This window comes from Oncorhynchus clarkii, chromosome 23 (genome assembly GCF_045791955.1).
Source record: "Oncorhynchus clarkii lewisi isolate Uvic-CL-2024 chromosome 23, UVic_Ocla_1.0, whole genome shotgun sequence".
Taxonomy (NCBI): Eukaryota; Metazoa; Chordata; class Actinopteri; order Salmoniformes; family Salmonidae; genus Oncorhynchus; species Oncorhynchus clarkii.
In genome coordinates this window covers 55,876,868-55,898,622 of record NC_092169.1, presented here as the reverse complement: position 1 = coordinate 55,898,622, position 21,755 = coordinate 55,876,868, and the positions used below count along the sequence as shown (strand labels likewise).

The following is a 21,755-nucleotide window of genomic DNA, read 5'->3' as shown; positions in this document are numbered from 1 at the left end:
TCGGAGTGTCACTCAGTTATCTCTGTTTTCTTTGTTATTTTGGTTAGGTCGGAGTGTCTTGACCTTAGTTATCTCTGTTTTCTTTGTTATTTTGGTTAGGTCGGAGTGTCACGTCTTGACCTTAGTTATCTCTGTTTTCTATGTTATTTTGGTTAGGTCAGGGTGTCACGCCCTGACCTTAGTTATCTCTGTTTTCTATGTTATTTTGGTTAGGTCGGAGTGTCACGTCTTGACCTTAGTTATCTCTGTTTTCTATGTTATTTTGGTTAGGTCAGGGTGTCACGCCCTGACCTTAGTTATCTCTGTTTTCTATGTTATTTTGGTTAGGTCGGAGTGTCTTGACCTTAGTTATCTCTGTTTTCTATGTTATTTTGGTTAGGTCAGGGTGTCACGCCTTGACCTTAGTTATCTCTGTTTTCTATGTTATTTTGGTTAGGTCGGAGTGTCACGCCCTGACCTTAGTTATCTCTGTTTTCTTTGTTATTTTGGTTAGGTCAGGGTGTCACGCCCTGACCTTAGTTATCTCTGTTTTCTATGTTATTTTGGTTAGGTCAGGGTGTCACGCCCTGACCTTAGTTATCTCTGTTTTCTATGTTATTTTGGTTAGGTCGGAGTGTCACGCCCTGACCTTAGTTATCTCTGTTTTCTTTGTTATTTTGGTTAGGTCAGGGTGTCACGCCTTGACCTTAGTTATCTCTGTTTTCTATGTTATTTTGGTTAGGTCGGAGTGTCACGCCCTGACCTTAGTTATCTCTGTTTTCTATGTTATTTTGGTTAGGTCAGGGTGTCACGCCTTGACCTTAGTTATCTCTGTTTTCTATGTTATTTTGGTTAGGTCAGGGTGTCACGTCTTGACCTTAGTTATCTCTGTTTTCTATGTTATTTTGGTTAGGTCAGGGTGTCACGCCCTGACCTTAGTTATCTCTGTTTTCTATGTTATTTTGGTTAGGTCAGGGTGTCACGCCCTGACCTTAGTTATCTCTGTTTTCTATGTTATTTTGGTTAGGTCGGAGTGTCACGTCTTGACCTTAGTTATCTCTGTTTTCTATGTTATTTTGGTTAGTTCGGAGTGTCACGCCTTGACCTTAGTTATCTCTGTTTTCTATGTTATTTTGGTTAGGTCGGAGTGTGACGCCCTGACCTTAGTTATCTCTGTTTTCTATGTTATTTTGGTTAGGTCAGGGTGTCACGCCTTGACCTTAGTTATCTCTGTTTTCTATGTTATTTTGGTTAGGTCGGAGTGTCACGTCTTGACCTTAGTTATCTCTGTTTTCTATGTTATTTTGGTTAGTTCGGAGTGTCACGCCTTGACCTTAGTTATCTCTGTTTTCTATGTTATTTTGGTTAGGTCGGAGTGTGACGCCCTGACCTTAGTTATCTCTGTTTTCTATGTTATTTTGGTTAGGTCAGGGTGTCACGCCCTGACCTTAGTTATCTCTGTTTTCTATGTTATTTTGGTTAGGTCGGAGTGTGACGCCCTGACCTTAGTTATCTCTGTTTTCTATGTTATTTTGGTTAGGTCAGGGTGTCACGCCCTGACCTTAGTTATCTCTGTTTTCTATGTTATTTTGGTTAGGTCAGGGTGTCACGCCTTGACCTTAGTTATCTCTGTTTTCTATGTTATTTTGGTTAGGTCAGGGTGTCACGCCTTGACCTTAGTTATCTCTGTTTTCTATGTTATTTTGGTTAGGTCAGGGTGTCACGTCTTGACCTTAGTTATCTCTGTTTTCTATGTTATTTTGGTTAGGTCAGGGTGTCACGCCCTGACCTTAGTTATCTCTGTTTTCTATGTTATTTTGGTTAGGTCAGGGTGTCACGCCCTGACCTTAGTTATCTCTGTTTTCTATGTTATTTTGGTTAGGTCGGAGTGTCACGTCTTGACCTTAGTTATCTCTGTTTTCTATGTTATTTTGGTTAGTTCGGAGTGTCACGCCTTGACCTTAGTTATCTCTGTTTTCTATGTTATTTTGGTTAGGTCGGAGTGTGACGCCCTGACCTTAGTTATCTCTGTTTTCTATGTTATTTTGGTTAGGTCAGGGTGTCACGCCCTGACCTTAGTTATCTCTGTTTTCTATGTTATTTTGGTTAGGTCAGGGTGTCACGCCTTGACCTTAGTTATCTCTGTTTTCTTTGTTATTTTGGTTAGGTCAGGGTGTCACGCCTTGACCTTAGTTATCTCTGTTTTCTTTGTTATTTTGGTTAGGTCAGGGTGTCACGCCTTGACCTTAGTTATCTCTGTTTTCTATGTTATTTTGGTTAGGTCAGGGTGTCACGCCCTGACCTTAGTTATCTCTGTTTTCTTTATTATTTTGGTTAGGTCGGAGTGTCACGCCTTGACCTTAGTTATCTCTGTTTTCTATGTTATTTTGGTTAGGTCGGAGTGTCACACCCTGACCTTAGTTATCTCTGTTTTCTATGTTATTTTGGTTAGGTCAGAGTGTCACGCCCTGACCTTAGTTATCTCTGTTTTCTATGTTATTTTGGTTAGGTCGGAGTGTCACGCCTTGACCTTAGTTATCTCTGTTTTCTATGTTATTTTGGTTAGGTCAGGGTGTCACGCCCTGACCTTAGTTATCTCTGTTTTCTATGTTATTTTGGTTAGGTCAGAGTGTCACGCCCTGACCTTAGTTATCTCTGTTTTCTATGTTATTTTGGTTAGGTCAGGGTGTGACGAGGGTGGGCATTCTATGTTTTGTTCTGTGTTTGTATTTCTATGTGTTTAGGCCTGGTATGGTTCCCAATCAGAGGCAGCCTGTCAATCGTTGTCTCTGATCGAGAACCATACTTAGGCAGCCTGGTTTCGCCCTTGAGTCGTGGGTAGTTGTTTTGTGTGTATCCCCCGACAGAACTGTTTCGTTCTCGTTATTTCTCGTTGTTATTTTGTTTAGTGTCTTCAGTTTTTGATTAAATTTCCAACATGAACACTGTACCACGCTGCGTTTTGGTCTACTCCTTCTCCCACCAAACGAAAACCGTTACCAGAACCAGACGGGGCAGCAGCCTAGTTACTCTTTATGCCATACTTCAGAATTATGAACTTCTTTCAGTGCTTTCAGTTACATTTGAATTCCATTCCTTATGAATACTGCATTGTGCATTTTGCTAATGTACAACACACCCACGATAAGTGCCTGTGGGTTAACTGTAGCAGATTACTGAAAATACATACAGTACGTCCTCTTCATTGTTACACTGCATCTCTCCGTCTGTTTTCGTAGAGACAGAGCAAAGCCTGGAGGAGGGGTCGCTTGCTGTTAGATGCCATGGTGATACATATTCACATATTCATAGTTAACCTGTAGGTCCCATAGGGCTCTGGTCAAAAGTGGTGCACTTTGATAGGGATTAGGGTTCCATTTGGGAAGCAAACCCAGTATTTACATGTTGACTACAAGGGTGGTGGGTATTTACAGAGGAGCATTTTGACATTCAATATTCATGAACATATGAACTACATCTATTAATAGATTAATGTATTAAAGTAAACCAGATTATGAGGAGTTTATATTTCTAAAGCCCAAACCCATCTCTCCTGGTCGGTGGCACCGTTCCGTTCTGATTGAGCCTGTGTCCAAAATGGACCCCTATTCTCTATATAGGGCCCGATAGTCCCCTTGGTCAAACATAGTGCACTCTGGGTAAAGAATGCCATTTGGGATGCGGGACTAAGCCTGTTCATGGTTCTCTACGGTGTTGTCACCAGGCTGTTTTCACACCAAGCCCAAAACACTGGACTGAAGCTTCTTCTGAATCAGCATAATAAACGTGTCCCGGCTATAATCTGTTATTACTGATATCCACTCTTGAGGTTTTACATTTTTTTTATTCTGCTTGGCTTTTGCCGTCTGTGAATAGTGTGAAATAATGGGATGGCTGACTGGGTGGCATAATTTATTGTTAAACCCCCAGATTAAAACATATTACAATTTACTACATACTATAGAATACTGCAGTATGCTGTAATATACTGTAGAATACTACACTACACACTGATATATCCCTCAATCATGTATAGTGCTTACTATAAAATGTTGCAGTATACTGTAGAATACTATAGTAAATACTACAGTAGTGTATTTTTTTTAACTAGAGTAAATACTACAGTTTTTAATATACACTGCTCAAAAAAATAAAGGGAACACTAAAATAACACATCCTAGATCTGAATGAATGAAATATTCTTATTAAATACTTTTTCTTTACATAGTTGAATGTGCTGGCAACAAAATCACACAAAAATTATCAATGGAAATCAAATTTATCAACCCATGGGGGTCTGGATTTGGAGTCACACTCAAAATTAAAGTGGAAAACCACACTACAGGCTGATCCAACTTTGATGTAATGTCCTTAAAACAAGTCAAAATGAGGCTCAGTAGTGTGTGTGGCCTCCACGTGCCTGTATGACCTCCCTACAACGCCTGGGCATGCTCCTGATGAGGTGGCGGATGGTCTCCTGAGGGATCTCCTCCCTGGATGGAGCGAGACATGATGTCCCAGATGTGCTCAATTGGATTCAGGTCCGGGGAACGGGTGGGCCCGTCCATAGCATCAATGCCTTAGGAGGAACCCAGGGCCAACCGCACCAGCATATGGTCTCACAAGGGGTCTGAGGATCTCATCTCGGTACCTAATGGCAGTCAGGCTACCTCAGGCTACCTCTGTCACATGTGCTGTGTGAACCTGCTTTCATCTGTGAAGAGCACTGTTCTATTAAATAACAGAATCTCTGACCTCTCCATTCAGAACCCCAGTCCTGCCAACCTACAGGTTCTAGTAAAGAACAGAATCTCTGACCTCTCCATTCAGAACCCCAGTCCTGCCTACCTACAGGTTCTAGTAAAGAACAGAATCTCTGACCTCTCCATTCAGACCCCCAGTCCTGCCAACCTACAGGTTCTAGTAAAGAACAGAATCTCTGACCTCTCCATTCAGAACCCCAGTCCTGCCAACCTACAGGTTCTAGTAAAGAACAGAATCTCTGACCTCTCCATTCAGACCCCCAGTCCTGCCAACCTACAGGTTCTAGTAAAGAACAGAATCTCTGACCTCTCCATTCAGAACCCCAGTCCTGCCTACCTACAGGTTCTAGTAAAGAACAGAATCTCTGACCTCTCCATTCAGAACCCCAGTCCTGCCAACCTACAGGTTCTAGTAAAGAACAGAATCTCTGACCTCTCCATTCAGAACCCCAGTCCTGCCAACCTACAGGTTCTATTAAAGAACAGAATCTCTGTCCTCTCCATTCAGAACCCCAGTCCTGCCAACCTACAGGTTCTAGTAAAGAACAGAATCTCTGACCTCTCCATTCAGAACCCCAGTCCTGCCAACCTACAGGTTCTAGTAAAGAACAGAATCTCTGTCCTCTCCATTCAGAACCCCAGTCCTGCCAACCTACAGGTTCTAGTAAAGAACAGAATCTCTGTCCTCTCCATTCAGAACCCCAGTCCTGCCAACCTACAGGTTCTATTAAAGAACAGAATCTCTGTCCTCTCCATTCAGAACCCCAGTCCTGCCAACCTACAGGTTCTAGTAAAGAACAGAATCTCTGTCCTCTCCATTCAGAACCCCAGTCCTGCCAACCTACAGGTTCTAGTAAAGAACAGAATCTCTGTCCTCTCCATTCAGAACCCCAGTCCTGCCAACCTACAGGTTCTAGTAAAGAACAGAATCTCTGTCCTCTCCATTCAGAACCCCAGTCCTGCCAACCTACAGGTTCTAGTAAAGAACAGAATCTCTGTCCTCTCCATTCAGAACCCCAGTCCTGCCTACCTACAGGTTCTAGTAAAGAACAGAATCTCTGACCTCTGCATTCAGACCCCCAGTCCTGCCTACCTACAGGTTCTAGTAAAGAACAGAATCTCTGTCCTCTCCATTCAGAACCCCAGTCCTGCCTACCTACAGGTTCTAGTAAAGAACAGAATCTCTGACCTCTGCATTCAGACCCCCAGTCCTGCCTACCTACAGGTTCTAGTAAAGAACAGAATCTCTGACCTCTCCATTCAGAACCCCAGTCCTGCCAACCTACAGGTTCTAGTAAAGAACAGAATCTCTGTCCTCTCCATTCAGAACCCCAGTCCTGCCAACCTACAGGTTCTAGTAAAGAACAGAATCTCTGTCCTCTCCATTCAGACCCCCAGTCCTGCCTACCTACAGGGTGAAACAAAATATTAGGACAGTTTTTGTTAATGTTTTTGTTACCCTCAGTGATAACGACACTATATATTGAATGTGGTATAAGTTTGACACTCAACCATTCCATTGAACATACTTTATCCCAGACCTTGAAAGCATGGCTGTTGTATAACTATTGTGGGTTGATTGCTTAGCAGTCCACACACCAGCTTAAACAACTTCACAACATTAGCAAACTTTGTACAATTTAATGTTTTGATTGTTCCCGTGAAGTTGAAATATGTTGACTTTTGTGTTGTGGAAACACGTTGTTTCTCCACATTGCTGTGTGTTTTTGTTGTTGTTGTTGTTGTTGTTGATGATGTTGTTGCTGGGTTTTTGTTGTTGTTGTTGTTGTTGTTGTTGTTGTTGTTGATGATGTTGTTGATGATGTTGTTGCTGGGTTTTTGTTGTTGTTGTTGTTGTTGTTGTTGTTGTTGTTGATGTTGTTGTTGATGTTGTTGCTGTGTTTTTGTTGTGATTGTTATAAAATTCCTAATTTGCATTATACATGTCTGTTCCAGCCTTTTGACAACAGACAGAAAAGAAACAATATACATATTCATAAAGACGGGCAGACAGGCAGCTGGATTAACTGAGCTCGGGTAATTTTCATCAACCCTTGGCTTATTCCAAACACAATTAACCTTTCCAAACAAACTGCACTTATCAGGGAGAATTCGCCAGGCAGACGGGAAGGGGGGAATATAAAACAAGACCACATGTTGCGTTTTGCAAAATGAGCCTGGAGCTGTGTTGACATTACTAAAAAATATATATATATATATATATCTGCTTTGAAAGAAACTCTGCAATCAATATGTTGTTGTTATTGTAAAAAAAAAAATATATGTATAATGTTTTCTAAATGACTTGCTTGGTTAAATAAAGGCAAAATAAAAATCTACTGTAGATAATGGAGTGACATAAGAATCTTTAGTTATAATCGGTTATAAAGGTGCGTTAACTTTAAACGACATGAGTTGTCTCAACTTGACATACTGACGGATTGCTTCCACGCTGTTTCTGATACAGTTTTGAACATGTTTGATTCGTATTTATTTTATGTATTATAACGTCCGTTATCTGACGCCAACGACGACAGCTAGTCTTTACTGGGGACCGACACATCGCCAAAAAGACATTACTAACAAAACACTTTGGAGTTGACATAAATTTAAAAAACATAAGACGTCCACTGTGTGTGTGTGTGTGCATCTGTCTCAAACATAATGTCTGTTAACAAGGCAAATACCCTCTTCTACATAGACCCAGCCTGACTAGACCTGAGCCAGTACATTGAGCCAGTACATTGAGACAGTACATTGAGACAGTACATTGAGCCAGTAGATATGAGCCAGTAGATATGAGCCAGTAGATATTAACCAATAGACATGAGCCAGTATATATGAGCCAGTACATTGAGCCAGTACATTGAGCCAGTAGATATGAGCGAGTAGATATGAGGTAGTATACAGTGCCTTGCGAAAGTATTCGGCCCCCTTGAACTTTGCGACCTTTTGCCACATTTCAGGCTTCAAACATAAAGATATAAAACTGTATTTTTTTGTGAAGAATCAACAACAAGTGGGACACAATCATGAAGTGGAACGACATTTATTGGATATTTCAAACTTTTTTAACAAATAAAAAACTGAAAAATTGGGCGTGCAAAATTATTCAGCCCCCTTAAGTTAATACTTTGTAGCGCCACCTTTTGCTGCGATTACAGCTGTAAGTCGCTTGGGGCATGTCTCTATCAGCTTTGCACATCGAGAGACTGACATTTTTTCCCATTCCTCCTTGCAAAACAGCTCGAGCTCAGTGAGGTTGGATGGAGAGCATTTGTGAACAGCAGTTTTCAGTTCTTTCCACAGGTTTGGATTCAGGTCTGGACTTTGACTTGGCCATTCTAACACCTGGATATGTTTATTTTTGAACCATTCCATTGTAGATTTTGCTTTATGTTTTGGATCATTGTCTTGTTGGAAGACAAATCTCCGTCCCAGTCTCAGGTCTTATGCAGACTCTTCCCATCAATTTTAACCATCTTCCCTGTCCCTGCTGAAGAAAAGCAGGCCCAAACCATGATGCTGCCACCACCATGTTTGACAGTGGATGGTGTGTTCAGCTGTGTTGCTTTTACGCCAAACATAACGTTTTGCATTGTTGCCAAAAAGTTCAATTTTGGTTTCATCTGACCAGAGCACCTTCTTCCACATGTTTGGTGTGTCTCCCAGGTGGCTTGTGGCAAACTTTAAACGACACTTTTTATGGATATCTTTAAGAAATGGCTTTCTTCTTGCCACTCTTCCATAAAGGCCAGATTTGTGCAATATACGACTGATTGTTGTCCTATGGACAGAGTCTCCCACCTCAGCTGTAGATCTCTGCAGTTCATCCAGAGTGATCATGGGCATCTTGGCTGCATCTCTGATCAGTCTTCTCCTTGTATGAGCTGAAAGTTTAGAGGGACGGCCAGGTTTTGGTAGATTTGCAGTGGTCTGATACTCCTTCCATTTCAATATTATCGCTTGCACAGTGCTCCTTGGGATGTTTAAAGCTTGGGAAATCTTTTTGTATCCAAATCCGGCTTTAAACTTCTTCATAACAGTATCTCGGACCTGCCTGGTGTGTTCCTTGTTCTTCATGATGCTCTCTGCGCTTTTAACGGACCTCTGAGACTATCACAGTGCAGGTGCATTTATACGGAGACTTGATTACACACAGGTGGATTGTATTTATCATCATTAGTCATTTAGGTCAACATTGGATCATTCAGAGATCCTCACTGAACTTCTGGAGAGAGTTTGCTGCACTGAAAGTAAAGGGGCTGAATAATTTTGCACGCCCAATTTTTCAGTTTTTGATTTGTTAAAAAAGTTTTAAATATCCAATAAATGTCTTTCCACTTCATGATTGTGTCCCACTTGTTGTTGATTCTTCACAAAAAAATACAGTTTTATATCTTTATGTTTGAAGCCTGAAATGTGGCAAAAGGTCGCAAAGTTCAAGGGGGCCGAATACTTTCGCAAGGCACTGTATATGAGCCAGTACATTGAGCCAGTAGATATGAACCAGTAGATATGAGCCAGTAGATATGAACCAGTAGATATGAGCCAGTACATTGAGCCAGTAGATATGAGCCAGTAGATATGAAACAGTAGATATGAACCAGTAGATCTGAACCAGTAGATCTGAACCAGTAGATATGAACCAGTAGATATGAGCCAGTAAATATGAACCAGTAGATATGAACCAGTAGATATGAACCCGTAGATATGAGCCAGTAGATATGAGCCAGTAGATATGAGCCAGTAGCTGAAACACACAAATCCAGGGTGCTGAAGAGTTAACTGATGTGACCACTTCACCGTCTCTCCCAGGAGCCTCACACACAGTGCCGGCCGACTGGGTTTCATGTAGTGTGGCTGCCTTTGTGCCGACTCACTGCCCAACCCCATCCCTTACCAGTAGCCTGGTCCCAGATCTGTCTGTTTGTGTGTTTCTGTCTGGATAACTCCTATGGTTATTGTCACGCCATGTACAACTGAGGATCCCGTTCCTCCTAGGGCCTAACCCTGCCCCTGTTTGACCTGCAGGATATGTCTGGTAACTTACCCTGTCCCTGTTTGACCTGCAGCATATGTCTGGTAACTTACCCTGCCCCTGTTGTTTGACCTGCAGGATATGTCTGGTAACTTACCCTGTCCCTGTTGTTTGACCTGCAGGATATGTCTGGTAACATACCCTGCCCCTGTTGTTTGACCTGCAGGATATGTCTGGTAACTTACCCTGTCCCTGTTGTTTGACCTGCAGGATATGTCTGGTAACTTACCCTGTACCTGTTTGACCTACAGGATATGTCTGGTAACTTACCCTGCCACTGTTTGACCTGCAGGATATGTCTGGTAACTTACCCTGCCCCTGTTTGACCTGCAGGATATGTCTGGTAACTTACCCTGCCCCTGTTTGACCTGCAGGATATGTCTGGTAACTTACCCTGTCCCTGTTGTTTGACCTGCAGGATATGTCTGGTAACTTACCCTGTCCCTGTTGTTTGACCTGCAGGATATGTCTGGTAACTTACCCTGTCCCTGTTGTTTGACCTGTAGGATATGTCTGGTAACTTACCCTGTCCCTGTTTGACCTGCAGGATATGTCTGGTAACTTACTCTGTCCCTGTTGTTTGACCTGCAGGATATGTCTGGTAACTTACTCTGCCCCTGTTTGACCTGCAGGATATGTCTGGTAACTTACCCTGCCCCTGTTTGACCTGCAGGATATGTCTGGTAACTTACCCTGTCCCCGTTTGACCTGCAGGATATGTCTGGTAACTTATCCTGTCCCTGTTGTTTGACCTGCAGGATATGTCTGGTAACTTACCCTGCCCCTGTTGTTTGACTTGCAGGATATGTCTGGTAACTTACCCTGTCCCTGTCCCTGTTGTTTGACCTGCAGGATATGTCTGGTAACTTACCCTGTCCCTGTTTGATCTACAGGATATGTCTGGTAACTTACCCTGTCCCTGTTTGACCTGCAGGATATGCCTTGTAACTTATCCTGTCCCTGTTGTTTGACCTGCAAGATATGTCTGGTAACTTACCCTGTCCCTGTTGTTTGACCTACAGGATATGTCTGGTAACTTACCCTGTCCCTGTTTGACCTGCAGGATATGTCTGGTAACTTACCCTGTCCCTGTTTGACCTGCAGGATATGTCTGGTAACTTACCCTGTCCCTGTTGTTTGACCTGCAGGATATGTCTGGTAACTTACCCTGTCCCTGTTGTTTGACCTGCAGGATATGTCTGGTAACTTACCCTGTCCATGTTTGACCTGCAGGATATGTCTGGTAACTTACCCTGTCCATGTTTGACCTGCAGGATATGTCTGGTAACTTACCCTGCCCCTGTTTGACCTGCAGGATATGTCTGGTAACTTACCCTGTCCCTGTTGTTTGATCTACAGGATATGTCTGGTAACTTACCCTGTCCCCGTTTGACCTGCAGGATATGTCTGGTAACTTACCCTGTCCATGTTTGACTTGCAGGATATGTCTGGTAACTTACCCTGTCCCTGTTGTTTGACCTGCAGGATATGTCTGGTAACTTACCCTGCCCCTGTTTGACCTACAGGATATGTCTGGTAACTTACCCTGTCCCTGTTTGACCTGCAGGATATGTCTGGTAACTTACCCTGTCCCTGTTTGACCTACAGGATATGTCTGGTAACTTACCCTGTCCCCGTTTGACCTGCAGGATATGTCTGGTAACTTACCCTGTCCCTGTTTGACCTGCAGGATATGTCTGGTAACTTACCCTGTTCCTGTTTGACCTGCAGGATATGTCTGGTAACTTACCCTGCCCCTGTTTGACCTGCAGGATATGTCTGGTAACTTACCCTGTCCCTGTTTGACCTGCAGGATATGTCTGGTAACTTATCCTGTCCCTGTTGTTTGACCTGCAGGATATGCCTGGTAACTTATCCTGTCCCTGTTGTTTGACCTGCAGGATATGTCTGGTAACTTACCCTGTCCCTGTTGTTTGACCTGCAGGATATGTCTGGTAACTTACTCTGCCCCTGTTTGACCTACAGGATATGTCTGGTAACTTACCCTGCCCCTGTTTGACCTGCAGGATAAGTCTGGTAACTTATCCTGTCCCTGTTGTTTGACCTGCAGGATATGTCTGGTAACTTACCATGTCCCTTTTGTTTGACCTGCAGGATATGTCTGGTAACTTACTCTGCCCCTGTTTGACCTACAGGATATGTCTGGTAACTTACCCTGCCCCTGTTGTTTGACCTACAGGATGTGTCTGGTAACTTACCCTGCCCCTGTTGTTTGACCTGCAGGATATGTCTGGTAACTTACCCTGTCCCTGTTGTTTGACCTGCAGGATATGTCTGGTAACTTACCCTGTCCCTGTTGTTTGACCTGCAGGATATGTCTGGTAACTTATCCTGTCCCTGTTGTTTGACCTGCAGGATATGTCTGGTAACTTACCCTGCCCCTGTTTGACCTGCAGGATATGTCTGGTAACTTACCCTGTCCCTGTTGTTTGACCTACAGGATATGTCTGGTAACTTACCCTGGCCCTGTTGTTTGACCTACAGGATGTGTCTGGTAACTTACCCTGCCCCTGTTGTTTGACCTACAGGATATGTCTGGTAACTTACCCTGTCCCTGTTTGACCTACAGGATATGTCTGGTAACATACCCTGCCCCTGTTTGACCTGCAGGATATGTCTGGTAACTTACCCTGCCCCTGTTTGACCTGCAGGATATGTCTGGTAACTTACCCTGTCCCTGGTTTACCTGCAGGATATGTCTGGTAACTTACCCTGTCCCTGTTTGACCTGCAGGATATGTCTGGTAACTTATCCTGTCCCTGTTGTTTGACCTGCAGGATATGTCTGGTAACTTACCCTGTCCCTGTTGTTTGACCTGCAGGATATGTCTGGTAACTTACCCTGCCCCTGTTTGACCTGCAGGATATGTCTGGTAACTTACCCTGTCCCTGTTGTTTGACCTGCAGGATATGTCTGGTAACTTACCCTGTCCCTGTTGTTTGACCTGCAGGATATGTCTGGTAACTTACCCTGTCTGTCCCTGTTTGAGCAGCAGGATATGTCTGGTAACTTACCCTGTCCCTGTTTGAGCAGCAGGATATGCCTGGTAACTTACCCTGCCCCTGTTTGACCTGCAGGATATGTCTGGTAACTTACCCTGCCCCTGTTTGACCTGCAGGATATGTCTGGTAACTTACCCTGCCCCTGTTTGACCTGCAGGATATGTCTGGTAACTTACCCTGTCCCTGTTTGACCTGCAGGATATGTCTGGTAACTTACCCTGCCCCTGTTTGACCTGCAGGATATGTCTGGTAACTTACCCTGTCCCTGTTGTTTGACCTGCAGGATATGTCTGGTAACTTACCCTGTCCCTGTTTGACCTGCAGGATATGTCTGGTAACTTACCCTGCCCCTGTTTGACCTGCAGGATATGTCTGGTAACTTACCCTGCCCCTGTTTGACCTGCAGGATATGTCTGGTAACTTACCCTGTCCCTGTTGTTTGACCTGCAGGATATGTCTGGTAACTTACCCTGCCCCTGTTTGACCTGCAGGATATGTCTGGTAACTTACCCTGTCCCTGTTGTTTGACCTGCAGGATATGTCTGGTAACTTACCCTGCCCCTGTTTGACCTGCAGGATATGTCTGGTAACTTACCCTGCCCCTGTTTGACCTGCAGGATATGTCTGGTAACTTACCCTGTCCCTGTTGTTTGACCTGCAGGATATGTCTGGTAACTTACCCTGTCCCTGTTTGATCTACAGGATATGTCTGGTAACTTACCCTGCCCCTGTTTGACCTGCAGGATATGTCTGGTAACTTACCCTGTCCCTGTTGTTTGAGCTGCAGGATATGTCTGGTAACTTACCCTGTCCCTGTTTGACCTGCAGGATATGTCTGGTAACTTACCCTGTCCCTGTTGTTTGACCTGCAGGATATGTCTGGTAACTTACCCTGTCCCCGTTTGATCTACAGGATATGTCTGGTAACTTACCCTGCCCCTGTTTGACCTGCAGGATATGTCTGGTAACTTACCCTGTCCCTGTTGTTTGACCTGCAGGATATGTCTGGTAACTTACCCTGTCCCTGTTTGACCTGCAGGATATGTCTGGTAACTTACCCTGTCCCTGTTTGACCTGCAGGATATGTCTGGTAACTTACCCTGTCCCTGTTGTTTGACCTGCAGGATATGTCTGGTAACTTACCCTGTCCCCGTTTGATCTACAGGATATGTCTGGTAACTTACCCTGCCCCTGTTTGACCTGCAGGATATGTCTGGTAACTTACCCTGTCCCTGTTGTTTGACCTGCAGGATATGTCTGGTAACTTACCCTGTCCCTGTTTGACCTGCAGGATATGTCTGGTAACTTACCCTGTCCCTGTTTGACCTGCAGGATCCAGTGCCACCTGGGAGGGCCTAATGGGACCCATGCTGCCAGCCCAGTTTGCCCGGATGACATCACTGTCAGCGCCAGGTGTTGCTCTCATGACCGGAGACTGGAGACCCCACTCAACATCAGGTTTGGCCCTGTCAAGTAATCAATCAATCAATTCATCAGGTTGGATATGTCAGTCAATCAATTTATCAATTAACACACGATTTCATGTTTTTGTACATACTGTATATTCATGTGTTTATGAAAATATTGTACTGCATAATACACTCGTAGAGGCTCATTTTGTATTCATCAGACTGAATAGTTGGTGCTTGAAATAAGCATTTAGTCCTACACTCTGTGAAGAATATATTTGAACGTAACACAACCCTTGAACTTCTCAAAAATATGTCATCATTGTAAGAAACGTTCCTATTTCTTACAGTAGGAGAACAGATCTACTGTACTGTGGGCTTCGTAGGCCTTTATATCTTTGTTTTCGGGGAGGTTGACATCTCAACATCAAATGCTTTTATGTCTTCTTTCATCATTCCTCATGTCTGGATAAAGGCTGAACCAATCTGTCCATCATTGATTTAAAGTGTACCATGTAAAGAGATGAAATGTATCACTGTGGTGTGACAGCACCTCCTTCACTCCACTCTCAGTCAAGTAAACATACAGTGGGGAGAACAAGTATTTGATACACTGCCGATTTTGCAGGTTTTCCTACTTACAAAGCATGTAGAGGTCTGTAATTTTTTATCATAGGTACTTATTTGATCACCTACTAACCAGTAAGAATTCCGTCTCTCACAGACCTGTTCGTTTTTCTTTAGGAAGCCCTCCTGTTCTCCACTCATTACCTGTATTAACTGGACCTGTTTGAACTCGTTACCTGTATAAAAGACACCTGTCCACACACTCAATCAAACAGACTCCAACCTATCCACGATGGCCAAGACCAGAGAGCTGTGTAAGGACATCAAGGATAAAATTGTAGACGTGCACAAGGCTGGGATGGGCTACAGGACAATAGGCAAGCAACTTGGTGAGAAGGCAACAACAGTTGGCACAATTATTAGAAAAAGTTCAAGATGATGGTCAATCACCCTCGGTCTGGGGCTCCATGAAAGATCTCACCTCGTGGGGCATCAATGATCATGAGGAAGGTGAGGGATCAGCCCAGAACTACACGGCAGGACCTGGTCAATGACCTGAAGACAGCTGGGACCACAGTCTCAAAGAAAACCATTAGTAACACACTATGCAGTCATGGATTAAAATCCTGCAGCGCACGAAAGATCCCCCTGCTCAAGCCAACGCATGTCCAGGCACGTCTGAAGTTTGCCAATGACTATCTGGATGATCCAGAGGAGGAATGGGAGAAGGTCATGTGGTCTGATGAGACAACAATAGATATTTTTGGTCTAAACTCCACTAGCCGTGTTTGGAGGAAAAAGAAGGATGAGTACAACCCCAAGAACATCATCCCAACCGTGAAGCATAGAGGTGGAAACATCATTCTTTGGGGATGCTTTTCTGCAAAGGGGACAGGATGACTGCACCGTATTGAGGGGAGGATGGATGGGGCCATGTATCGCGAGATCTTGGCCAACAACTTCCTTCCCTCAGTAAAAGCATTGAAGATGGGTCGGCGCTGGGTCTTCCAGCATGACAACGACCCAAAACACACAGCCAGGGCAACTAAGGAGTGGCTCCGTAAGAAGCATCTCAAGGTCCTGGAGTGGCCTAGCCAGTCTCCAACCCTGAACCCAAAAGAAAATCTTTGGAGGGAGCTGAAAGTCCGTATTGCCCAGCGACAGCCCCGAAACCTGAAGGATCTGGAGAAGGTCTGTATGGAGGAGTGTAATTGCAAAGAAAGGTTTCTGTACCAAATATTAAGTTCTGCTTTTCTGATGTATCAAATACTTATGTCATGCAATAAAATGCAAATGAATTACTTAAAAATCATACAATGTGATTTTCTGGATTTTGATTTTAGATTCCATTTCTCACAGTTGAAGTGTACCTATAATAAAAAATTACAGACCTCTACATGCTTTGTAAGTAGGAAAACCTGCAAAATCGGCAGTGTATCAAATACTTGTTCTCCCCACTGTATCTCCTATGAGTATATACACCTCCCATGAGTACTGTAGAAATACACCTCCCATGAGTACTGGAGAGATTGTGTTTCTCTGTGTGTGTGTGTGTGTGCAAGTGTGTGTGTGTGTTTGCGTGTCTCAGACTCTAGTAAGGTATCAGATCATCTCAGTATACATTATTACATGTGTTTGTTCATCATCTACAGTCCTTGAGTGCAACATTTTAACATTTTAACATGTTTGAGCAAGTGGAAAGTGCTGTAAAACACATTTTATTTTCCATACACAAACACACAACAACTCCCAGTTCACGGAAGGAAAGAAGGACTGGTGGAAGCATATTTTGGTGCCAATAGCTTTAGTATTTCCACGGCTTCCTCTTGTCATCTCTCTTCATCTTGACGTCAGCTTCACTTGACTGCCTTCTGAAAGCCACAGGAGAATTACCAGTCTCAGACGGGAAACTAGGAAACTGCCTTCTGAAAGCCACAGGAGATTTACCAGTCTCAGACGGGAAACTAGGAAACTGCCTTCTGAAAGCCACAGGAGATTTACCAGTCTCAGACGGGAAACTAGGAAACTGCCTTCTGAAAGCCACAGGAGATTTACCAGTCTCAGACGGGAAACTAGGAAACTGCCTTCTGAAAGCCACAGGAGATTTACCAGTCTCAGCCGGGAAACTAGGAAACTGACTTCTGAAAGCCACAGGAGATTTACCAGTCTCAGACGGGAAACTAGGAAACTGCCTTCTGAAAGCCACAGGAGATTTACCAGTCTCAGACGGGAAACTAGGAAACTGCCTTCTGAAAGCCACAGGAGATTTACCAGTCTCAGACGGGAAACTAGGAAACTGCCTTCTGAAAGCCACAGGAGATTTACCAGTCTCAGACGGGAAACCAGGAAACTGACTTCTGAAAGCCACAGGAGATTTACCAGTCTCAGACGGGAAACTAGGAAACTGCCTACTGAAAGCCACAGGAGAATTACCAGTCTCAGACGGGAAACTAGGAAACTGCCTTCTGAAAGCCACAGGAGATTTACCAGTCTCAGACGGGAAACTAGGAAACTGCCTTCTGAAAGCCACAGGAGAATTACCAGTCTCAGACGGGAAACTAGGAAACTGCCTTCTGAAAGCCACAGGAGATTTACCAGTTTCAGACGGGAAACTAGGAAACTGCCTTCTGAAAGCCACAGGAGAATTACCAGTCTCAGACGGGAAACTAGGAAACTGCCTTCTGAAAGCCACAGGAGAATTACCAGTCTCAGACGGGAAACTAGGAAATTGCCTTCTGAAAGCCACAGGAGATTTACCAGTCTCAGACGGGAAACTAGGAAACTGCCTTCTGAAAGCCACAGGAGAATTACCAGTCTCAGACGGGAAACCAGGAAACTGCCTTCTGAAAGCCACAGGAGATTTACCAGTCTCAGACGGGAAACTAGGAAACTGCCTTCTGAAAGCCACAGGAGATTTACCAGTCTCAGCCGGGAAACTAGGGCTTTGTTTCCTACCAAGCTGAGATGAGGGAGCGTTTGTATTTTTGAAGAGATCCTAACGTTATACACTCTTTCCATGACACAGCCTGACCAGGTGAATCCAGGTGAAAGCTATGATCCCTTATTGATCCACACAATCAGTGTTGATGAAGGGGAGAAGACAGGTTAAATAATGATTTTTAAACTTTGAGACAACTGAGACATGGATTGTGTGCCAATCAGCGGGTGAATGGGCAGGAACATGGGCTATGGTAGTAGGTTCCAGGTGCACCGGAGGTTGGTGGAACCTTAATTGGGGAGGACAGGCTAATTAAAAATAAAAAAAATTAACGAGGCAAGTCAGTTAAGAACAAATTCTTATTTTCAATGACGGCCTAGGAACAGTGGGTTAACTGCCTGGTCAGGGGCAGAACGACAGATTTGTACCTTGTCAGCTCGGGGGATTTGAACTTGCAACCTTTCGCTCTAACCACTAGGCTACCCTGCCGCCTCATGGTAATGGCTGGAGCGGAATTGGTGGAATGCTATCCAACACATGGTTTTTATGGTTTCTATGGTTTCTATGTGTTTGATGGCATTTCATTTGAACCGTTCAAGCCATTATTCGGAGCCGTCCTCCCTTCAGCAGCCTCCGCTGGTTTGAGTGTGTCAAGAACTACAACGCTGCTGAGTTTTTCGCACTCAAAAGACATGCCACCACCCAAAGGACACTAGGGTGGCTGGAGTCTCTACCCGCCTCGACCAGGCGGTGTCAGAAGAAGGCCTTAAAAGACTCCAGCCACCCTAGTCAGACTGTTCTCTCTGCTACCACACGGCAAGCGGTACCGGAGCACCAAGTCTAAATCCAAGAGGCTCTTTAACAGCTTCTACCCACCAAGCCATACCACTCCTGAACAGCTAATCAAATGGCTACCCAGACTATCTGCATTGCCCACCCTTTTACAACGCTGTTACTCTCTGTTGTTATCTCCTTGCATAGTCGCTTTAATAACTCTACCTACATGTATATATTACCTCAATTACCTCGACTAACCGGTGCCCCCGCACATTGATTCTTTCTGTACAGGTACCCCCCTGTATATCGTCTCGCTATTGTTATTTTACTGCTACTCTTTAAATACTTGTTACTTTTATTTCTTATTCTTAGTTTATTTAATATTTTTAAAACTGCATTGTTGGTTAGGGGCTCGTAAGTAAGCATTTCACTGTAAGGTCTGTTGTATTCATCATTTCACTGTAAGGTCTACCTACACCTGTTCTATTCAGCATTTCCCTGTAAGGTCTACTACACCTGTTGTATTCAGCATTTCACTGTAAGGCCTACTACACCTGTTGTATTCATCATTTCACTGTAAGGTCTACCTACACCTGTTGTATTCATAATTTCACTGTAAGGTCTACTACACCTGTTGTATTCAGCATTTCACTGTAAGGTCTACTACACCTGTTGTATTCGGCACATGTGACCAACTTGACACAACTGAGGGAAGCATTGGAGTCATCACGGGCCAACATCCCTGTGGAACGCTTTAGACACCTTGTAGAGTCATCACGGGCCAACATCCCTGTGGAACGCTTTAGACACCTTGTAGAGTCATCACTGGCCAACATCCCTGTGGAACGCTTTAGACACCTTGTAGAGTCATCACGGGCCAACATCCCTGTGGAACGCTTTAGACACCTTGTAGAGTCATCACGGGCCAACATCCCTGTGGAATGCTTTAGACACCTTCTAGAGTCATCACGGGCCAACATCCCTGTGTAACGCTTTCCAGAGTCTTGTAGAGTCATCACGGGCCAACATCCCTGTGGAACGCTTTCCAGAGTCTTGTAGAGTCATCACGGGCCAACATCCCTGTGGAACGCTTTCCAGAGTCTTGTAGAGTCATCACGGGCCAACATCCCTGTGTAACGCTTTCCAGAGTCTTGTAGAGTCATCACGGGCCAACATCCCTGTGGAACGCTTTCCAGAGTCTTGTAGAGTCATCACGGGCCAGCATCCCTGTGGAACGCTTTAGACACCTTGTAGAGTCATCACTGGCCAACATCCCTGTGGAACGCTTTAGACACCTTGTAGAGTCATCACGGGCCAACATCCCTGTGGAACGCTTTAGACACCTTGTAGAGTCATCACGGGCCAACATCCCTGTGGAATGCTTTAGACACCTTCTAGAGTCATCACGGGCCAACATCCCTGTGTAACGCTTTCCAGAGTCTTGTAGAGTCATCACGGGCCAACATCCCTGTGGAACGCTTTCCAGAGTCTTGTAGAGTCATCACGGGCCAACATCCCTGTGGAACGCTTTCCAGAGTCTTGTAGAGTCATCACGGGCCAACATCCCTGTGGAACGCTTTCCAGAGTCTTGTAGAGTCATCACGGGCCAACATCCCTGTGGAACGCTTTCCAGAGTCTTGTAGAGTCATCACGGGCCAGCATCCCTGTGGAACGCTTTAGACACCTTGTAGAGTCATCACGGGCCAACATCCCTGTGGAACGCTTTAGACACCTTGTAGAGTCAACATGGGCCAGCATCCCTGTGGAACGCTTTAGACACCTTGTAGAGTCAACATGGGCCAGCATCCCTGTGGAACGCTTTAGACACCTTGTAGAGTCCAATGCGCCAATGAATTGAGGATGTTCTGAGGTCAAAAGGGGGTGCAACTCCGTATTAGGAAGGTGGTCCTAATGTTTTGTCCACTCAGTGTGTACCTCTATGCTCTTACCATAGACATCCTTATGTTGCATATCTGTATGCTCGTACTATTGATAACTCTAAGCTGCATATTTCTATGCTCGTACTATTGATAACTCTAAGCTGCATATTTCTATGCTCGTTCTATAGATAACTCTATACTGCATATTTCTATGCTCGTACTATAGATCACTCTAAGCTGCATATTTCTGTGCTCGTACTATTGATAACTATATACTGCACATGTCTATGCTCGTAATATAGATCACTCTATACTGCATATTTCTATGCTCGTACTATAGATCACTCTATACTGCATATTTCTATGCTCGTACTATAGATCACTCTCAGCTGCATATTAATTTGTTAGTCTCATTCCTTACTGTGTTCAGTGTTTAGTAAATATGGACACAACTGGAACATGGGTAGTGGCTGAATCCAATCTCATTCCTTACTATGTTCAGTGTTTAGTAAATATGGACACAACTGGAACTTGGGTAGTGGCTGAATCCAATCTCATTCCTTACTGTGTTTAGTGTTTAGTAAATATGGACACAACTGGAACATGGGTAGTGGCTGAATCCAATCTCATTCCTTACTGTGTTTAGTGTTTAGTAAATATGGACACAACTGGAACATGGGTAGTGGCTGAATCCAATCTCATTCCTTACTGTGTTTAGTGTTTAGTAAATATGGACACAACTGGAACATGGGTAGTGGCTGAATCCAATCTCATTCCTTACTATGTTCAGTGTTTAGTAAATATGGACACAACTGGAACTTGGGTAGTGGCTGAATCCAATCTCATTCCTTACTGTGTTTAGTGTTTAGTAAATATGGACACAACTGGAACATGGGTAGTGGCTGAATCCAATCTCATTCCTTACTGTGTTTAGTGTTTAGTAAATATGGACACAACTGGAACTTGGGTAGTGGCTGAATCCAATCTCATTCCTTACTGTGTTTAGTGTTTAGTAAATATGGACACAACTGGAACATGGGTAGTGGCTGAATCCAATCTCATTCCTTACTGTGTTTAGTGTTTAGTAAATATGGACACAACTGGAACATGGGTAGTGGCTGAATCCAATCTCATTCCTTACTGTGTTTAGTGTTTAGTAAATATGGACACAACTGGAACATGGGTAGTGGCTGAATCCAATCTCATTCCTTACTGTGTTTAGTGTTTAGTAAATATGGACACAACTGGAACATGGGTAGTGGCTGAATCCAATCTCATTCCTTACTGTGTTTAGTGTTTAGTAAATATGGACACAACTGGAACATGGGTAGTGGCTGAATCCAATCTCATTCCTTACTGTGTTTAGTGTTTAGTAAAT

General features: G+C 44.0%; 1 protein-coding gene across 1 annotated transcript in view; it reads left to right on the top strand.

The window, feature by feature from the left end:
• Nucleotides 1-21,755, top strand: part of LOC139381910 (transcription elongation regulator 1 like) — a 230,340-nt gene that overhangs the window by 182,880 nt on the left and 25,705 nt on the right. Inside the window, exon 5 of the mRNA XM_071125768.1 lies at nt 14,139-14,264. Within this exon, the coding sequence (XP_070981869.1) occupies nt 14,139-14,264 (126 nt within the window). The remainder of the gene's footprint in view (nt 1-14,138; nt 14,265-21,755) is intronic.